At 44.6% G+C, this 16,444-nt stretch overlaps 2 protein-coding genes across 7 annotated transcripts in view; one reads left to right on the forward strand and one right to left on the reverse strand.

Annotated features, from left to right (window-relative positions):
- Window positions 1-6,154, reverse strand: part of GUF1 (GTP binding elongation factor GUF1) — a 48,544-nt gene extending 42,390 nt beyond the window's left edge. For 2 of the 5 annotated variants that reach the window (XM_037897849.2, XM_037897850.2), the window contains exon 1: window positions 149-289. Coding sequence is in view for 2 of the 5 variants with exons in the window: in XM_037897847.2 (XP_037753775.1) it covers window positions 149-297; window positions 1,861-1,972; window positions 5,575-5,724 (411 nt within the window). In the remaining 3 variants the exon portion in view is untranslated. Of the gene's footprint in view, window positions 1-143; window positions 298-1,860; window positions 1,973-5,574 lie in introns of those variants that run through there. The other 3 variants (XM_037897847.2, XM_043544411.1, XM_037897848.2) reach the window with 3 other exon arrangements.
- A 9-nt stretch (window positions 6,155-6,163) lies between these two features.
- The window catches only part of YIPF7 (Yip1 domain family member 7), a 51,701-nt gene continuing 41,420 nt past the window's right edge, over window positions 6,164-16,444 (forward strand). Inside the window, exons 1-2 of one of the 2 annotated variants that reach the window (XM_043544420.1) lie at window positions 6,164-6,649; window positions 12,958-13,064. In XM_043544420.1, coding sequence (XP_043400355.1) covers window positions 13,027-13,064 — 38 coding nt within the window. In that variant the 5' untranslated portion in view covers window positions 6,164-6,649; window positions 12,958-13,026. The remainder of the gene's footprint in view (window positions 6,650-12,957; window positions 13,065-16,444) is intronic. The other variant, XM_037897860.2, reaches the window with a different exon arrangement.

Raw genomic sequence — 16,444 nt, forward strand, 5'->3', positions numbered from 1 at the left:
CTGTGGAGGAAAAATATTCAGGATTAATTTACAAATTTAATAGCACAGAATGATGGGCAAACCTAACATTTCAAAAGAGTAAGAGTATTTTAAAGTAAGCACATTTAGGGTTCATATGATTTTTAGCAATATTTAATACTTAACTTACTGGTGTGTCAATGAGATTTAAGAGGTAGTTCATTCCTTCATAACTGTAAAAGAGAGATGCAGTCTGTGCCTTAACTGTGATCCCTCTTTCCCGTTCCACTTGCAGTTTATCCAGCACTTGTTTATTTTGGTCAGTTTTAGCAATTGTTCCTAAAAACACATGTTTTAAAAATTGAATTAGGATCTTATTTTACACAAGTATAATTTTGCACTGTCTAAAAGGAGTATGGTAGTTTCTAATACAGACCATAGCAAACTATTGAGTGATCCAAGGGGAAAGGATTCCTTCCCCCGAAATTTAAATATAGATTTAAATGGTGACTTTATGTAAGAGCAAAGCTCGACAAATCCACTTTCCAAAGGCACACAGGACACTTTCCTTCATGAGTGGGGCTTATCCATCAGTTTATGCAGAATCTAAGCTTTCGATTAAAATAAAAGTTTCAAGATCTTGTGATTATAAGAAGTTATTTTTGTAAATGTGAAATGATGCAGTGTTATGTTTCTGAAGCTACAGACACCCTGAGGGAGGCTAAAGACCTATAAATCATACTCCAGACCATAGCCTGGGAGTTCCTTTGGGGTCGGGGTCGAAGGAATTCTTACCCCTTGGATCATTCAATAGCAGCACACTTCCTTCATGTCTACTAGAAATCCAACCTCACAAATGAAGCAGCATCTCTGCCACTTGCACCCTTTCTACTTGGGGCATGAAACAGTCAGCAGATCTGCATAATAGCAGAGACCCCACAGGATCTGCACTGAATTCTTAATGTGCACACTGCAGAGACAGGTCAACAAATGGATGTGCATTCCCAGCATACACTCACCCAGAATATAATATAGCCATACTGATTTCACTAAAGCTACACCGCCATAGTCATGAAACAAGGTCCACTACTTGTTCCTAAGAGTGATGTGAACTAGAGCAGGTTGAAACATTTTCATCTAAATGAAATTTCTGTGTAATATGCTATATTGTTAAAGCCTAAATATTGTGTAGATATGTAGCATTTCCACAAAATTTTGCCAGGAAGGTTTCTGAGCCTGGGGCATATAGAGAGAAGAACTAAATCAGACAGAGAAGAGCAATGAACCTAGATCTCCCACATCTCAGCCCAGTACACCAACCTATAAAGTACGTGACACATACCTTCCCCTGACCATTCCACTTTCACAAGAACATACAAAAGATTTTTTTGCTCCAAAGTCAGTCAGCAATATCTGCCATCATCGAAATGGGAGGGATGACCCTGAAGTACTTGTGTTAAATTTTACCCCTCAAAACCATTCTCTTAATTTCCAGGTTTTAACAGTCCCCTTCTGACTACCCAAAATTTTCTATGCCCTTCAAACTCTGACAATAAGTACAATAAATATTGTAGGTACTGACCTACTTATTGTTTGTCAGGAGTTGCACAGAGAACACTACATTTCTAACTATAATCTATTCATCCCACTCCCCAACACATTCCCTCCCTGGTTCTTTTCCACTCTCCTCATTTTATTTTTTGTCTAGTTGAGATTATTTTGCAATACACCAAAATCTATCTTGCTGTACAACTGATGGTGTATGTACATGAGAAACCCAGGACTAGAACAGCATGGATATTAGAGATGCTGTGGTAGAACTGTACTAGGAAGTCTGCACAATGCCTGCCCACATGAGAAGTACAGGTAACTAAAAACACCATGTCTAATCACAATGCTTACCTGTAATTTCCAATAGCCTGTCTGCTAGAGTGCTTTTGCCATGGTCTACATGAGCTATGATACTGAAATTTCTAATATTTTCAACAGGAAATATAGACGTATCCAGTTTTTCCTGAAAAACATAAAATGTAGAGATTCCTATTCACAAACAGATTAGGGTGTAATTTCACAAACCAGGGTGCAGAATGATACTGTGTACATGAAACTAGTAACTCCTCATTCCCTTGTTTTTTTGGAACTTGAAAAATAGTTTCATCCTTACTTCTCCTCCATCTCCTCTTCCTTTCCCCCTCAGGGTTTGCACTGCCACTGAAGTCTGTTTCAGTAACTTGTACAAACATTTGTGAGATTAGTACCTGAACAGCTACCTTTAAATCTATTCAATGTTCTGTCAGGGGACAAAAATGTAAATAGAATATTTTGAAGCAGCTTTGCACATGTTTAAGCATTCTAAAATTCTGAGGACAAGCTAGGGAATAGGGTAAATAGTGCAAGTGTTTCAGACACTAGGTAATTGAGATTATGCTATGGCTCACCTCTTCATTCTGTGAAGTTTCATTTCCAGCTGCAAGTGTAACCTGAGCAATTAATTCCACTATACAATTAGTCTTTTCGGAACCATTCCCCCAATAATTACTAAGTATCAATTCTATTAAACTACCAAGAGGAAAGAGAGTTAGAGGGCAAAGAAAAGACGCACAAATAGCTTTTCAAAGACAGACTGGTCACCAACTCGCCAGTTCAGGCACTGGAGGGAGAAAGTTGGAACGAGGTGACAGATGGAAGAGGACCAAGTCACCTAAACCAAAATAAAAATAAATCTGGACACAGTCCTTGCTTATGACCCTCTGTATATATTAGTCAAAGAACATCAAACTTATTCCTGGAGCGGACTGAATTGCATTTTTAGCTGTAAGGAGAACCAGGGTATAAACTGAGGCATGCATATGAACAATCCGAAGTGGAACTCTCACTAATATCAGCAGGTAGCGTGCAAAGACTCAGGGAAGACTATGCCGCTACGTATTAAGATTTGTTAATTAGTCAATATTTTATTGACCCATTCAGCAAGAAAATATGCTCAGCTTCATGATCCCTCCTATTTCTGTCTCTTCCTTCCTCATACTACTTTGGTTCACTGCCTCCTCTACTTCTTTCTCCCATCTATATTTGCTTTCCTGCAGCAATTTACCCCCACCCAACCCTTTCCCCATTCTATCTGCTAATACTTGCAAAATAAAATGCTGCCTTTTAAAGTGACAGTCTTTGGTATTAACATCCCAATAAGTTCAATTGGAGTTGTGGGGTGTTAACACCTAACAGCTATTTTGAACTATCTGCAGACGCAGGAAAAACAGTGTATAAATGCTTACATTTAGAAAATACATTTACAACTTATTTTAACCTTAATAAAAGTTTAAATTCTGCAGAACGTGAATATGCCAGCCGGCCATGTAGGTACATCAAGTGGCCAATCAAGTCCTTTTTGGAGGGATGTTATAAATTTCTGAAGCAAACTTTGTTCTGTGGCTGACTTTTAGCCTTCCTTCAGCTACAAAGATTGCACAACTGAGTCTCAGAACCCAGTTATGTGAATTTTTAGGCAAAAAAGTCTCCCACTGACTTCCACAGGTGATATCCGTATAGACTGCAGGATCAGACCCTAAGTCTCCAATATAGGCCATGTAACAGGCACTGTTAAGCATGCTGTAACTCATTTCCCCCCCCAAAAAAACAAAACCCATGCACTGCTTAGGGACTGCTTAGTCTCCAACTGCACTGAATTAGAGTACTGTTAGAAGCAAAAAAGCAATATTGCTGCTGCCATGTGCTATCACACTATGTTCAGCAGAAATAATGGGACCTCTTTTTGTTTGTTCTTTAAAAGGGAAAGAACGCATAAAAAACTCAGAACAGTCTATAGATAAGCTATCCTTCCATGTCTATTGCCAAACATTTTGGAGCCTTTTAAGCTATGGTAATACTAGCACTCTGCTTTGTTTTAAAAGTATGCAAATATTGACTAATCACACCTCAGATACCCACAAGTTCAGTAAGAGTTCCCATCTTACAGATGGGGAAACATAGGTGAGCTTATACTGACTTGCCCACCCAGCAAGTGAGTGGCAGAGCCACAATTAGGACTCAAGTACCTAGCTCCCAATTTGAGCTCAGACCATTAGACACAGCTGAGTTTCAAACTTTATTTAGAACCAGAGCAAACATTAAAATCCATCTGACTGAAAATAGGCAAGCACCAAAACAACATTTTTGGGAAATGACTGATATGAATATACCATCTTTGGAAGCAGTGAACTGACCATAGTTATGCTTACAAAAATGCCAGCTCAATACTGTTCTGCTGTATTCCAATGAAATTTGGTTTGTTTGTTACATTCTTGTAAGCCACCTTAATTTTTAAAAGGTGCTAGATCAGTCATTAAGTTTGCTGTAAATGTTGGACATACCACACTTTTTATGAAAAATACAAAGCTTGATACTTTTTCCGTGGGGTGACAATTACATATTTTGTACAATTTACATTTATTTAAATTTGTACAAATACAATTACCTATCATCATTGTCAAGATAATCAACTATTCAGGATGTAATCCTGAAAGTTTGTGGAAGTATTGCAAGATCAGTGACTAGAGCCGAGACAGTTTTAAGAACGTAGCATAAACCACCTTTTACTAGAACTGATGTAATTTAAGGTAAGGGTGAAAATACAGAACACAGATATACATAGCAGTGCCAGCCCAACGATGAAGACTCCCCACTCTCTTCCTCATGAAAGTAAAAGCTTGAGTTGTGTGGGTTTTTTTGTTTTTTCTGAGCTGGAGAAGGGAGGGAGCATGAACCATCCCAGCTACTATGTATGGAAAATACTCAAATTTCCTTGATGTTCCTGCTTGTTCTCTTACTAAGGACAATAAACTTTTTTTAAAAAAAAAAAAAACACACAGGAAATTGAACCGGACCACAAATAGCAACTCCTTACTAAAACATTCCGAATCTACGCTGCAACTACTGTGCTGCAGCTGTGCAGCTATAGACACTTCACAGGTTCATGTAAACGTGTTTTTTTTTCGATCAATATAGCTAAATACGTCTTAGAAGCAGCAGCTAGATCATCGATTCACTGTGTCTACAGTGGGAGTCAACCTAACTATATTTCACAGGGCTTAAAATCTGGACAACATAGCTAGGTCAACCTAAGTTTTGAGGTAGACCAGGCCTTATACACAACCAGGGTCAGGGAGGAGAAAAGCAGATGCTGGCCACTGAATATGCACAGAGATCCCTGCTACTGGCAGTGAGTACTGTTAAGTGACCTAGATCTACTGTTCCTGTCATTATTTTATGACCAGTCTTCTCATGATGGGGGAGGGGTGTGTCAAGAACATGTCAGCAAGTCGCAGCCATCTTGCTTATCCCATACTGCTAAATAGGAAAAGGGGTCACAACATAGAAATGCTTGAGAACTCTGCTTAACAGGAAGGCTTAACTCACTCTGTTTGATGTATGCATTAAATGCAAACAGGGGTTAATCCTCGCAAACAGCGTGAGTTAGGCCTTCTTGCTAAGAGGAGAAATAAAAGTTAAAGGGCCAAGGAGACATCCACTTGGGTTAAAGGGATTTCCATCCCCTACCCTACAGTAGTACTAGTTTTCAAATATTGTATCTACATCGAACAAAAAAAAGCTCATCACCTTCTTATGAGAACTATAGGGACTGGAGAACACAACATGATCCGCGGGGCATTTTTCCATCCACGGTTCAGGGCATAACAAAGCAGCAGCGCTACAGGCGCGCCGCAGCCTGACCCAGACCCCCGCTGCCCTGGTCACAAGCGACAACATGCTGTCCCGAGGGGCAGGGACCACACGCAGCCCGCGCGGAGGCAGCGGCCACGCGGGGCTCAGCCGCGGGCTCCGCAGAGCCGCCTCCGCTCCGTCTGGCTCAGGGGAGCTGCGGGATCCATCCAGGGGAAGCTTCAGCGGGACCTGCCCCGCCCAGGGGCAGCGGCGGGAGCCTGCGGCAGGAGAGACAGGAGCAGAGTCACACTCGGGCCAAGGGGAGCGAGCCCGCTCCCGGGCCAGCCGCACCGGCTTGTCAGCGCGTCAAGCCGCTCCCTGCTAGCCCCGCACGGCTGGGGCGGCGCCCGCGGAGCCGGGACCGGTCGCGGCGGGGGTCTCTCACCGCCAAGCCGCAGGAGCCAGTCGCTGCCCAGGGCCAAAGCCCCAGTCCCAGGCCGGCCCCTGCGCGCGCGCTGGTGAGAGGCTGACCCGGAAGCACAAGGGCGAGCCAAGGGGCAGCGGCCTCTGTAGCACTGCGCACGCGCGGAGTCAGCTTTAAGGGCGGTGGGGGAAGCAGCTGCCCTTTCTCCTGGTCCTGCCCCTCAGGGCACCTCTACCCTGCGGCCTTCCGTCACCCTCCGTGAGGGCAACGTACAGCGCATGCCTGCAGTAGTTGTCTTCTGGGGGTGGGGCGTGTCCCCACCGGGGCCGGGACAGTGCGGCGGGCTGCGAGCCTGGGCTCTCCCGCCTGCAGCAGCTCCTCCCGCGCCCCTCAGAGCCGGGCTGCCCCGGGGGCTCCTGGCTCCCCACTGGTTTGCCCCCGCCCCTCCGTTCCCTGCTGGGATCCTGACGCCGCCCGCGCTCTCAGGAGTGGCCCAACTCCGAGGGGGGAGCCCTGTCAGCGGCCAAGCTGAGAGGAGGGTGGACTTGGTCAATTTTAGGTCTCTATGGAATTGGACAGGAAAGTCAAGAAAGAATAACAGCCGGTGTAAGTAACACAGTGTCTACATGGATGGTGAATCACCCTGATTACACGGACATAAGCCCTACACCTCTCACGGAGGTGGCGTTAGGTCAGTGTAAGTAGGGTATTTACATTGGCAGGACCAAGGCCGTAGTGTGTTCACGGATATAGGTCAAATTAAGCCGATTTACGTCAGCCTAAGCTGTAGCTCACAAAAGGTTATGTGCAAATAAATTTGTTAGTCTCTAAGGTGCCACAAGTCCTCCTTTTGTAACTGTGCAGTGTAGACCACAGCTGAGTGATAACTGCTCTGCCTGAGCAGCCCTTCCTCATGGAGCTGGGCGCATCACAGACCCATTTTCTAGTCCTTGCTGCCCCTGCCATCTGGGTGATGCAGCAGGTCCCTTAAAGGGAGGCAAAGCTTCCTACTAGATTTAGGCAGCTAAACACCTATCTTTCCCAGTTTGTGAACCAGTCTGGTCTTAGGAGGGAGATGATAGGTATCCGGATACCGATCATAAGGCAGCAGTGTCCATGCTAAGATGGTCAGCTACAGTGAGGCTACCATGTGCCCGTCCAAAGGTAAAATCATAGGCCCCTACAGGGTTAGGTGGCAGCTCAGTGGGAGTTTTGTGAACCATAGTGGTACCTAAAAATGGGAGTTAGGCACCTCAGTCCATTTGTGGATCCCACCCAATTCCCTAACTAGAGATCATTATTCCTTTGTTAATAAATCTGTTATTTTTAAATGCAAAACATGTTTTGATAAACATACTTGTTTTGATTTCTTTGTATCTAGCATACTTAAGGGGGGTTTGTTTAACTAATGAAAAACAATTTAAAAATGCTGGTTTTGTGCATTTTTAATTGAATCCCAATTTCCATCCAAATGTGGCTTGACACAAATCACAAGTACAAAATCAATCATCTATTAAGTAAATGCATCCTTCACCATTACTAAAATAATAATAATGTAAAAATGAAGAATCTGAATAAATGTATGTTAATCTAAATAGCTGATTAAATACATTTGTATAGAAGAAGCAACATTTAGTTTAAAGGCTGTCTTTAGTTGCCATTTACTGGAAACCTTGACATCAGTTAAATCATATTTGAAATTATAAATTCATCAGTAAAATTTTTAGTGCAGCAGTGAGAATGAAATTCTTCTCTACAAGAGAGGTCTTATTTTGGCCTTAATCCACAAATGGTACATATATGAATAAGGATCCATTAAGTGGATCCCTTTTCAGGATTTGGGCCTATTTTTATAAAGCACTTCAGATGAAAGGTAATTAAGAAATATAAGGTTTATTAATAATATATAAGAATATGTACAAGGAAGTCTCTGCTATAGAAAACTTTCCTACCTATGAATGGAGAAATAAGATAACTTGGCCCAACTGTTAATTTCTTACTCTGCCATCATAGTCTTCCAAAACAAGGTACACATAATGGACTGTCTTGTACAAATCCATTTGAAGTATTACATTTAATTAATTTTTAAAATGTCTTTATCTGTTAACCACAAAGAAAATATAGGCAGCGTAGAGAAAATGTGAGTCAACATTCTAAATAGTTTTTGTTTTCAATTTCAAAAAATAAAAATACGTAGTATAACAAATCTAGGAAAGCACTTTCTCTATTCCCATGTATTAAAGTAATATAATTTTCTTTATTACCAGGATTCTCTTGACAGCTTCAGAAGCTGTCCACAGATATGTTCTTGTCATCATTTCTGATTACATTTCCTTCAGTGTTTGAGAACTTTATACTGGTTTTATACTATACTATGTTATCTATAGTTTGAAATTACTTGGTAATAGACTTGCACTGAAATTCCTTCTGTGAGACAGAAATCCTGGTGGAGTGTGGTGTTCACTATTTGCCAAATCATTTGTGTTATCAGATAGTTACATTTTGTTCATTACTGTCTCACTATTGCCTTGTTTTCCCCACATCTGTTTGTTGCATCCACCTGTTGTCTTTCATCTTATACTTGTAAGCTCTTCAAGACAGGGACTGCCTTGTTTGTATTTGTTTTTAAAGTGCCCTGCGCAATAGAACCTTGATTCCTGATTAAAAGCCCTAAATGCTACAACAGTACAAATAATAAATAATAGTTTGTTACCTTGAAAGCATTTAATATTTTTATCTGATGTGTCATGTGTCTACACCTAACCCAAAGCATAGCTATTTAACTTGTCCATTCTGCTTTAATAATCAAAAATTTTTTTTTTTTACAAGAAGAATATTTAAAGAAAACTCACTCTTATCTGTTTTTCCTCATGTTAATTATTGCAAATTGATCTTATCAAATCTTTCACATATTTCAGACCAGCTTGTGGTGATCTCGCTCTCTCTGTGTCTCATATCATTCTATGATAACTTGATGTCTTGTTTAATCTTGAATCTTATAGGAACCCTTGAAACCCTCCCCTCCCCCAGTTTAACCCTTATCATTTATTTTTAGTGTCCATGCTTTTTTCTTCTATGGAAATATTGTGTAAATGTTTCCTAGACAGGGGTGAACATCTATGAGTCTAATTTCACTAATTACTCAGTTTAGATATATTTGATTTTCTATTCTCACTTGTCCAGTCTAATCAGGATTTCAGCTGTAATTGCATAAAATGTTTAGGTAATACCAGCATGCCACTCAACTAAGACAATTGCAAAGATTTGTATCAGATTCTTTGTCTAAAGACATGCCAAATAAAGCAAGTCCAGGAGATGATATAGGGGAAGATAAAGGTGTTCTGGAAATGGAGAATGGGTATGACAAGGGCCATGAATCCAAAAAAGCATAATCCGTAGGGTACAGATGAGGAGTAGATCAGTCATTTTTCTGCTGCATGTGGATAACTTAGAATGATGCATTGAAAATGTTGGTTTAACTGAGTGTAGTGATGCAGAACATATATACACACTTTCACTGCAAGAGCCATCCAATAATAGCTGGTACTCTACACCAAATGTAACATGAGAAGAACCACACACCTTTCATTCAACTGAACTCACTGTGCATACAGCAGTATCTGTTCCCAAAGTATTGTCTTGACACATTGTAAGAGTGTTCAAGCAGAAGAAGATACCAAATCACCAGACACAGTGTTTGAGTGTGTTAAAGGGATGTGTTCATGCGTTTACGTAGGCCAATGGGCTGAAGCACCACAACGCTGTACACAACACAGCATGTATACGAGATCTGAGAGGAGCCCAGAAAAAAAGTTCCCACAGGTGCAGCTAAATATTGCATTCAGCAGACTAACACACAATCATTATACGTGCAAGTAAACACTACAAGATGTACATCAAGGATCATGACAGGAGGTCTGTGAGGAGATGATACAGTATACAGCACAATACAGAGCAATTCACAATCCATGAGTAAGGTCACAAAAATATGTCCCATTCAAAAAAGAAAACAACACATGCTAAAGTGTTAGAGCAAGATGCTTCCCTACATATAAATTTACAAGTGGTACATGGCTGGAATTTAGGGTCTTTATAATCCTGTTGATGTGCATACCACTGCAATCTGCATATTCTGTACTGCACTAGTCATTATTGGGGATATGAAGGTACTGTAAATAAAAGTTGTCTATGTAAATTATTTTAGTTATTTTGCATAACATGAAATCAGCTACATGTTTTGAAAAATTCAGGTACTTACTGATATTCAGGATTTAAAATGTAAAACCCACAATATTTAGGGTAAATTAGCTAGCTCCATACCATGTACTGCAAATATATATTGATTTAATTTCCTGGGTAATTCACGAGGTAAGGGATTCATGTAGCTACTGTGACAAAGCTCTGTCCTTGTCTCCATGGGTCCCACATTTCCTGGGAGAGTTCACTAGCCTCAGAGGCTCACTGTGACCCTTCACGTAACCCTTCTCTCTCTCTAGGGACAAAGGTCGCAGTCAATATATTGAGCCATTTTCATCATAAGCCAGCAAGGGAGGTGAGGAGAAACTATCCTCCCTTGCACAGTCTCTGTTGTCTCCCAGGCTCAGTGATTAATTGGGGGGGGGAGGACAAAGGGGGGAGCCCAGGCCCACCCTCTACTCCAGGCTCCAGCCCAGGGACCCTAATAGTATCAGCTATGGTAGCTGACCTTTTAGAAACATGACACATACAATTCCCTGGGCTATTTCCCCACAGCAGCCCCGACTTCCTCAAGCTCCACTTCACCCTTACCTCAGGACCTCCTTCCTTGTGCCTGATATGGTGTATACTGCTTAGTCTCTCCAACAGCACAACTTCCTCCCACAGCTCCTGACATCCATACCCATCTAACTAACTGGGAGGCTTTTAACTAGTTTCAGCCAGCCCCTGATTGGCTTCAGGTGTCCCAATCAACTTAGCAATCTCCCTGCCTTCTAGAAAGTTCTTACTTGACCTGGAGCAGCTGCCATTTAACTTATCCTGGTACCAGGTATTTGTGTAGCCTGGAGCTAATATATCTATCTCCCACTACTTTTCTATAGCCATCTCACCTTGCCCTATCACATATCCTCCCCCCCTCACTGCTCAACACCACAGAGTTGGGCAACTTGGGATGCCAGGCAGTATGCTCGTGACAAACCATCAGTGTTGCCATGGTGGCATCCAGCCTGTGCCGTATGCGGAACTGGAATGGTTGGAGGGATAAGAACCACCTGGTGACCCTTGCATTCTTTTCTTTATTCTGCTGCATCCGCTGGGGGGTGCATGGTCCGTCACAAGAGTAAATTGTTGGTCTAAGAGGTAATAACGCAGTTTCTCCATAGCCCATTTGACAGCAAGTCATTCTCTCTCGACTACTGCATATTTCTGTTCTCTTGGGAGGAGCTTTCTCCCACAATTTGCAACAGAACCGCCCTCAACCCCACCTCGGAAGCATCTGTTTGTAAAATAAATTCCTTGTTAAAGTCCAGGGCTATGAGTACGGGGTCAATACAGAGGGCCGTCCAAAGGTCTGTGAATGCCCCCTCTGCTGCGTCAGTCCACTTTACCATATCTGGACCTCAGGCCTTCACCAGGTCCGTTAGGGGGACTTGCCCTAGTGGCAAAGTGGGGAGTAAAACGTCGGTAGTAGCCTACCACGCCTAGGGACACGTGTACCTGCTTCTTTCAGGTCGGCCGGGGCCAGTTTTGAATTGCCTCTAGCTTATTCATTTGGGGCTTCACTATGCCCCTTCCCACAATATATCCCAGGTACCTAGCCTCGGCTAGCCCTATGGCGCATTTAGCGGGATTAGCAGTGAGGCCAGCCTGCCTTAAGGTGTACAGTACTGCCTCAAACTTTCTCCAAGTGGGTTTCCCAGTCTGGCGTATGGATGACGACATCTAGGTATGCTACTGCATAACTAGTATGGGGGTGCAGCAGCTTTCCATGAGGTGCTGGAATGTGGCCAGGGCCCCACGTAGCCCCAGAGGGAGGACGGTGTACTGGAATAGCCTGTCTGGGGTGGAGAACACGGTCATTTCTTTAGCTTCTTTGGTCAGAGGAATCTGCCAGTACCCTTTTGTCAGACCCAGTGTAGTCAAGAATCGGGCACGACCCAGTTGGTCAACCAGTTCGTTGATGCGTGGTATGGGTATGCATCAAACTGGGATATTTCATTCAGTCAGCGAAAGTCATTACAGAATCTTGTAGTACCGTCAGGTTTAGGCACTAGAACAATTGGACTGGACCACTGACTGTAAGATTCTTCAATAACCCCTAATTCTAACATTTTCTTTACTTTGGCCTTGATTTCTTCTCTTTTGGCTGCTGGGATTCGGTAGGGTCTCAATGTTACCTTAGCTCCGGGGATCGTACGGATATGGTGATAGGTCTCAGTCGTCCTCCCTGGTTTTGTAGAGAGCATATCTTGGTTGCGATTAATCATGTCGGCTGCCTCGATCTTCTGGATCGGCGTAAAGTCAGATGATATCCTCACTTGCTCATGTAAGTTATCCTCCTGGGGAAGGGTCTCCTGCATGACTAAGAATGCCTCTCGATCGTGCAAGGTTTTAGAAGATTGATGTGGTAAATTTGCTCTGGTTTCTGGCGGCCTGGCTGCTGCACCTTATAGTTCACCTGTCCCATGGCTTTGATTACTTCATAGGGTCCCTGCTACTGGGCCAACAGTTTACTTTCTGCTGTGGGCACCAGTACCATCACCCGATCCCCTGGTTAGAACCGTCGAAGCTTCGCTTGGTGGTTATAATGGGTTCGTTGGGTTTCCTGTACTTTTTCCAAGTGTTCCCGTACAATGGGCATAACTCGGGTTATCCGATCTCTCATCTGCAGTACATGCTCAACTATGTTCCTTTCAGGATTTGTCTCTTCTTCCCAGGCTTCTCTGGCTGTATCCAATATGCCCTAGGGGTGGCGCCCATCTAGTAGTTCGAATGGAGAGAAACCCATGGAGGCTTGCAGAACCTCCCGGATGGCAAACAAGAGGTAAGGCAAGAGGGTATCCCTGTCTTTCCCATCCCTGCTCGCCACTTTCCTGATCATGGCCTTGAGGGTCCTATTGAACCTTTCCACAAGGCCATCTGTTTGCGGGTGGTATACAGAGATCCGTAGGGCTTGTACATGGAGCAACGAACAGAGATCTTTCATCAGCTTGGACACGAAAGGTGTCCCTTGATCAGTCAATATCTCCCTGAGTAGCCCAACCCGGGCAAAGATCTGTACTAGCTCCTTAGCTATTGTCTTGGAAGCTGTGTTGCTTAAGGGAACAGCTTCCGGGTACCGGTTTGCATAGTCCAGTATAACAAGCAGATGTTGGTGGCCCCGAGCGGTCTTCTCTAGGGGCCCTACCAGATCCATGGGTATCCATTCAAAAGGAACCTCTATTATTGGAAGAGGTATCAAAGGAGCCCGCAAGTGCGGGCAAGGGCTATGTAACTGACACTCTGGACAAGAGGTGCAGTATCGCCGGACAACTTCATGTACTCCTAAAGAACCTCTGCAGGATCTGTGCCTGGGTTTTCTCTACCCCTAGGTGTCCTCCAAACAGGTGACTGTGGGCAAGACTCAGTATGGCTTTTTGATGTTTTCGTGGCACCAGAAGTTGTTGTATCTCTTGCTCCTGCATTTGCACCACACAGTACAGGTAATCTTTCTTCACTATAAAATAAGGTCCGGGAGCCCGGACCTTTCCATCCACGGGTATCCCATCGATCTCGGCCACCTCTTTCCTGGCATTATCATATTTGGGGTCCTCCACCTGGTCCTGCCCAAAAGACTCTCTCCCGGGACTAACCTGCCGAAGCTCCCAGGGGCCAGCTTCTGCTTCTTCCAACGGCTCGCCGCTGTCATGGCTGGGGGCAGCCTCTGGCTCACCTTCTGTGGTGGAAGTTTCTCTGTTGGCTGCTCACGTCCATCTGTCTACTAGGGAGGTCTTCTGGCCCTGGGTCAGGATCCGGGTTCCCAAGGCCTTCGCAGCCTTCCTCTTTTTTTTTTTTTTTTGTCTTCTGGGTCTTTCGGGGTGCTGAGAACAGATCCTGAGAAATCTCAGCAAACATCGGGGGTTGACATTCCCCCGGTGATGAGTCGCTGTCCTCAGGGTCTCCACCTCCCTCCAGCCTCTCCGGGGGGAGTAAATTATCAGACCCTGGATAGTCCCTCCCAATGACTATGGGAGTTTAGGAACTACGCCCACAGTCACCTCAGTGGGGTTCCCCTGAGCCTCTGTCTCCACTGGGATGGTGGGGTAATGGCTCACGGCCCCATGCACGCACATCACTGCTACGCGTTTGGCTTGTAGCAGCTGACTACTTTTTACCAGCTTACCTGATGAGGGTGATAGCACTCCCAGAGTCCACAAGCGCTGTAGTCTCTGCTCCATTTATCCTCACTGGCCTGGTGTAATTATGCAGGGCTAATGCGACCCCCGCGAGGTGGATAAGGGAGCATGGGACCTCCCAATCCCCCAAGTTACATTGCATAAACTCCTCGGTGCTGGGACACTGTGCTGCTATGTGTCCCCACTCCCCACATGCATACCATCTATAATTGCTTTTAATCACTTCCCTATCCCAGGGGTTAGCGGCTTTAGTCCTGGGGTTCCCCCCACTCAGGCTAATCCCTTTCTTCTGGGGTCATTGCTGGTTTTTGGCCCCCCCTTCTTCCACGTAGGACTCCCCGGAGGTTTGGCTGCCCAACCTTCGAGGGTTTGGTGCTTGCTTCGAAAGGGGCCTTCCTTGGGTAGTCAGGTCAGTTCCCTGGCTGTCATCCATCTTTCTACCAGCGTGATCATCTCATCGTACGTGGGTGGATCGTTCTTGCCTACCCATTTTTGGAGATCTGGCAGCAGTCCCCGCATGTAATGGTCCATGACCAGGGTCTCCAAAATCTTCGGGCTGCACACCTTGGGCTGTAACCACTTCCGCGCGAGGCATATGAGGTCGAATAGCTGGGACCTCGGGTGTTTGTTCTCCTGGTATTTCCATTCATGGAATCTCTGGGCCCTTACTGCTGCCATCACCCCTGATCGTGCTAGGATCTCTGCCTTCAGATGGGTATAGTCAGTGGCAGGCAAGTCAAAGTAGGCCTTTTGAGCCTCTCCACACAAAAAAGGGGCAAGAATGCTGGCCCACTGCTCCTGGGGCCACGTCTCACTCTGAGCAGTCCTTTCAAATGAGCAGAGATATGCCTCTGCGTCATCTCCTGACATCATCTTTGTCAGACAACCAGTGGCCCTCAGGGTTCACGTCCCGTCAGACCCCCGGGCCTGGGTGATGAGGATCTTCAGCTGGTCCACCACCTCTCTCTCAAGAGGGCACAATCTTGGGTCACCTGACTCATCAATAATTGATTGGTTTCCTGCTGTAGCCACATAGACTCCTGTTGCACCATTGCCTGAACCCAGGGCCTCCTGCTGGGCTGCTGTGGCTAGTACCAGAGCTCTTACCACATCCTCCATTGTGGTACAAAGCAAACAAACAAACCAAAACAAAAAAAAAATCCAAAACCCCAGTGTACTTTTTTTTAAGCTTCTTTCTTCCACCAAGCTGTGAACAAAATCCCCCTCCTAACACCGGTTGTGACAAAGCTCTGTTCTTTGTCTCCGTGGTTCCTGCATTTCCTGGCAGATTTTGGTAGCCTCAGAGGCTCACTGTGACCCTCCACATAACCCTTCTCTCTTTAGAGACAAGGGTCACAGTCTACTGAGCCATTTTCATCATAAGCCAGCAAGGGAGGTGAAGAGAAGCTATCCTCCCTTGCACAGTCTCTTTTGTCTCCCAGTCTCAGTGATTAATTGCTGGGGGGGGGGGGCAAAGGGGGAGCCCAGGCCCACCCTCTACTCCAGGCTCCAGCCCAGGGACCCTAATAGTATCAACTATGGTAGCTGACCTTTTAGAAACATGACCTGTACAATTCCCTGGGCTACTTCCCCACAGCAGCCCCCACTTCCTCAAGCTCCACTTCACCCTTACCTCAGGACCTCCTTTCTTGTGCCTGATATGATGTGTACTGCTCAGTCTCTCCAACAGCACAACTTCCTCCCACAGCTCCTGACATCCACACCCACCTGACTAACTGGGAGGCTTTTAGCTAGTTTCAGCCAGTCCCTGATTGCCTTCAGGTGTCCCAATCAACCTAGCTCAACTTCTAGAAAGTTCTTAATTGGCCCCAAGTGTCTTAATTGACCTGGAGCAGCTGACATTTAACTTATCCTGGTACCAGGGATTTGTGTAGCCTGGAGCTAATATATCTATCTCCCATTACTTTTCTATAACCATCTGGCCTTGCCCCGTCACACTACACACTGATGAAATGTTGAAAAGACTGTCAATAATTATTGGAATCAAAGGGTTAATAAGTTTTTATCA

Source organism: Chelonia mydas, chromosome 4 (genome assembly GCF_015237465.2).
Source record: "Chelonia mydas isolate rCheMyd1 chromosome 4, rCheMyd1.pri.v2, whole genome shotgun sequence".
NCBI lineage: Eukaryota > Metazoa > Chordata > Testudines > Cheloniidae > Chelonia > Chelonia mydas.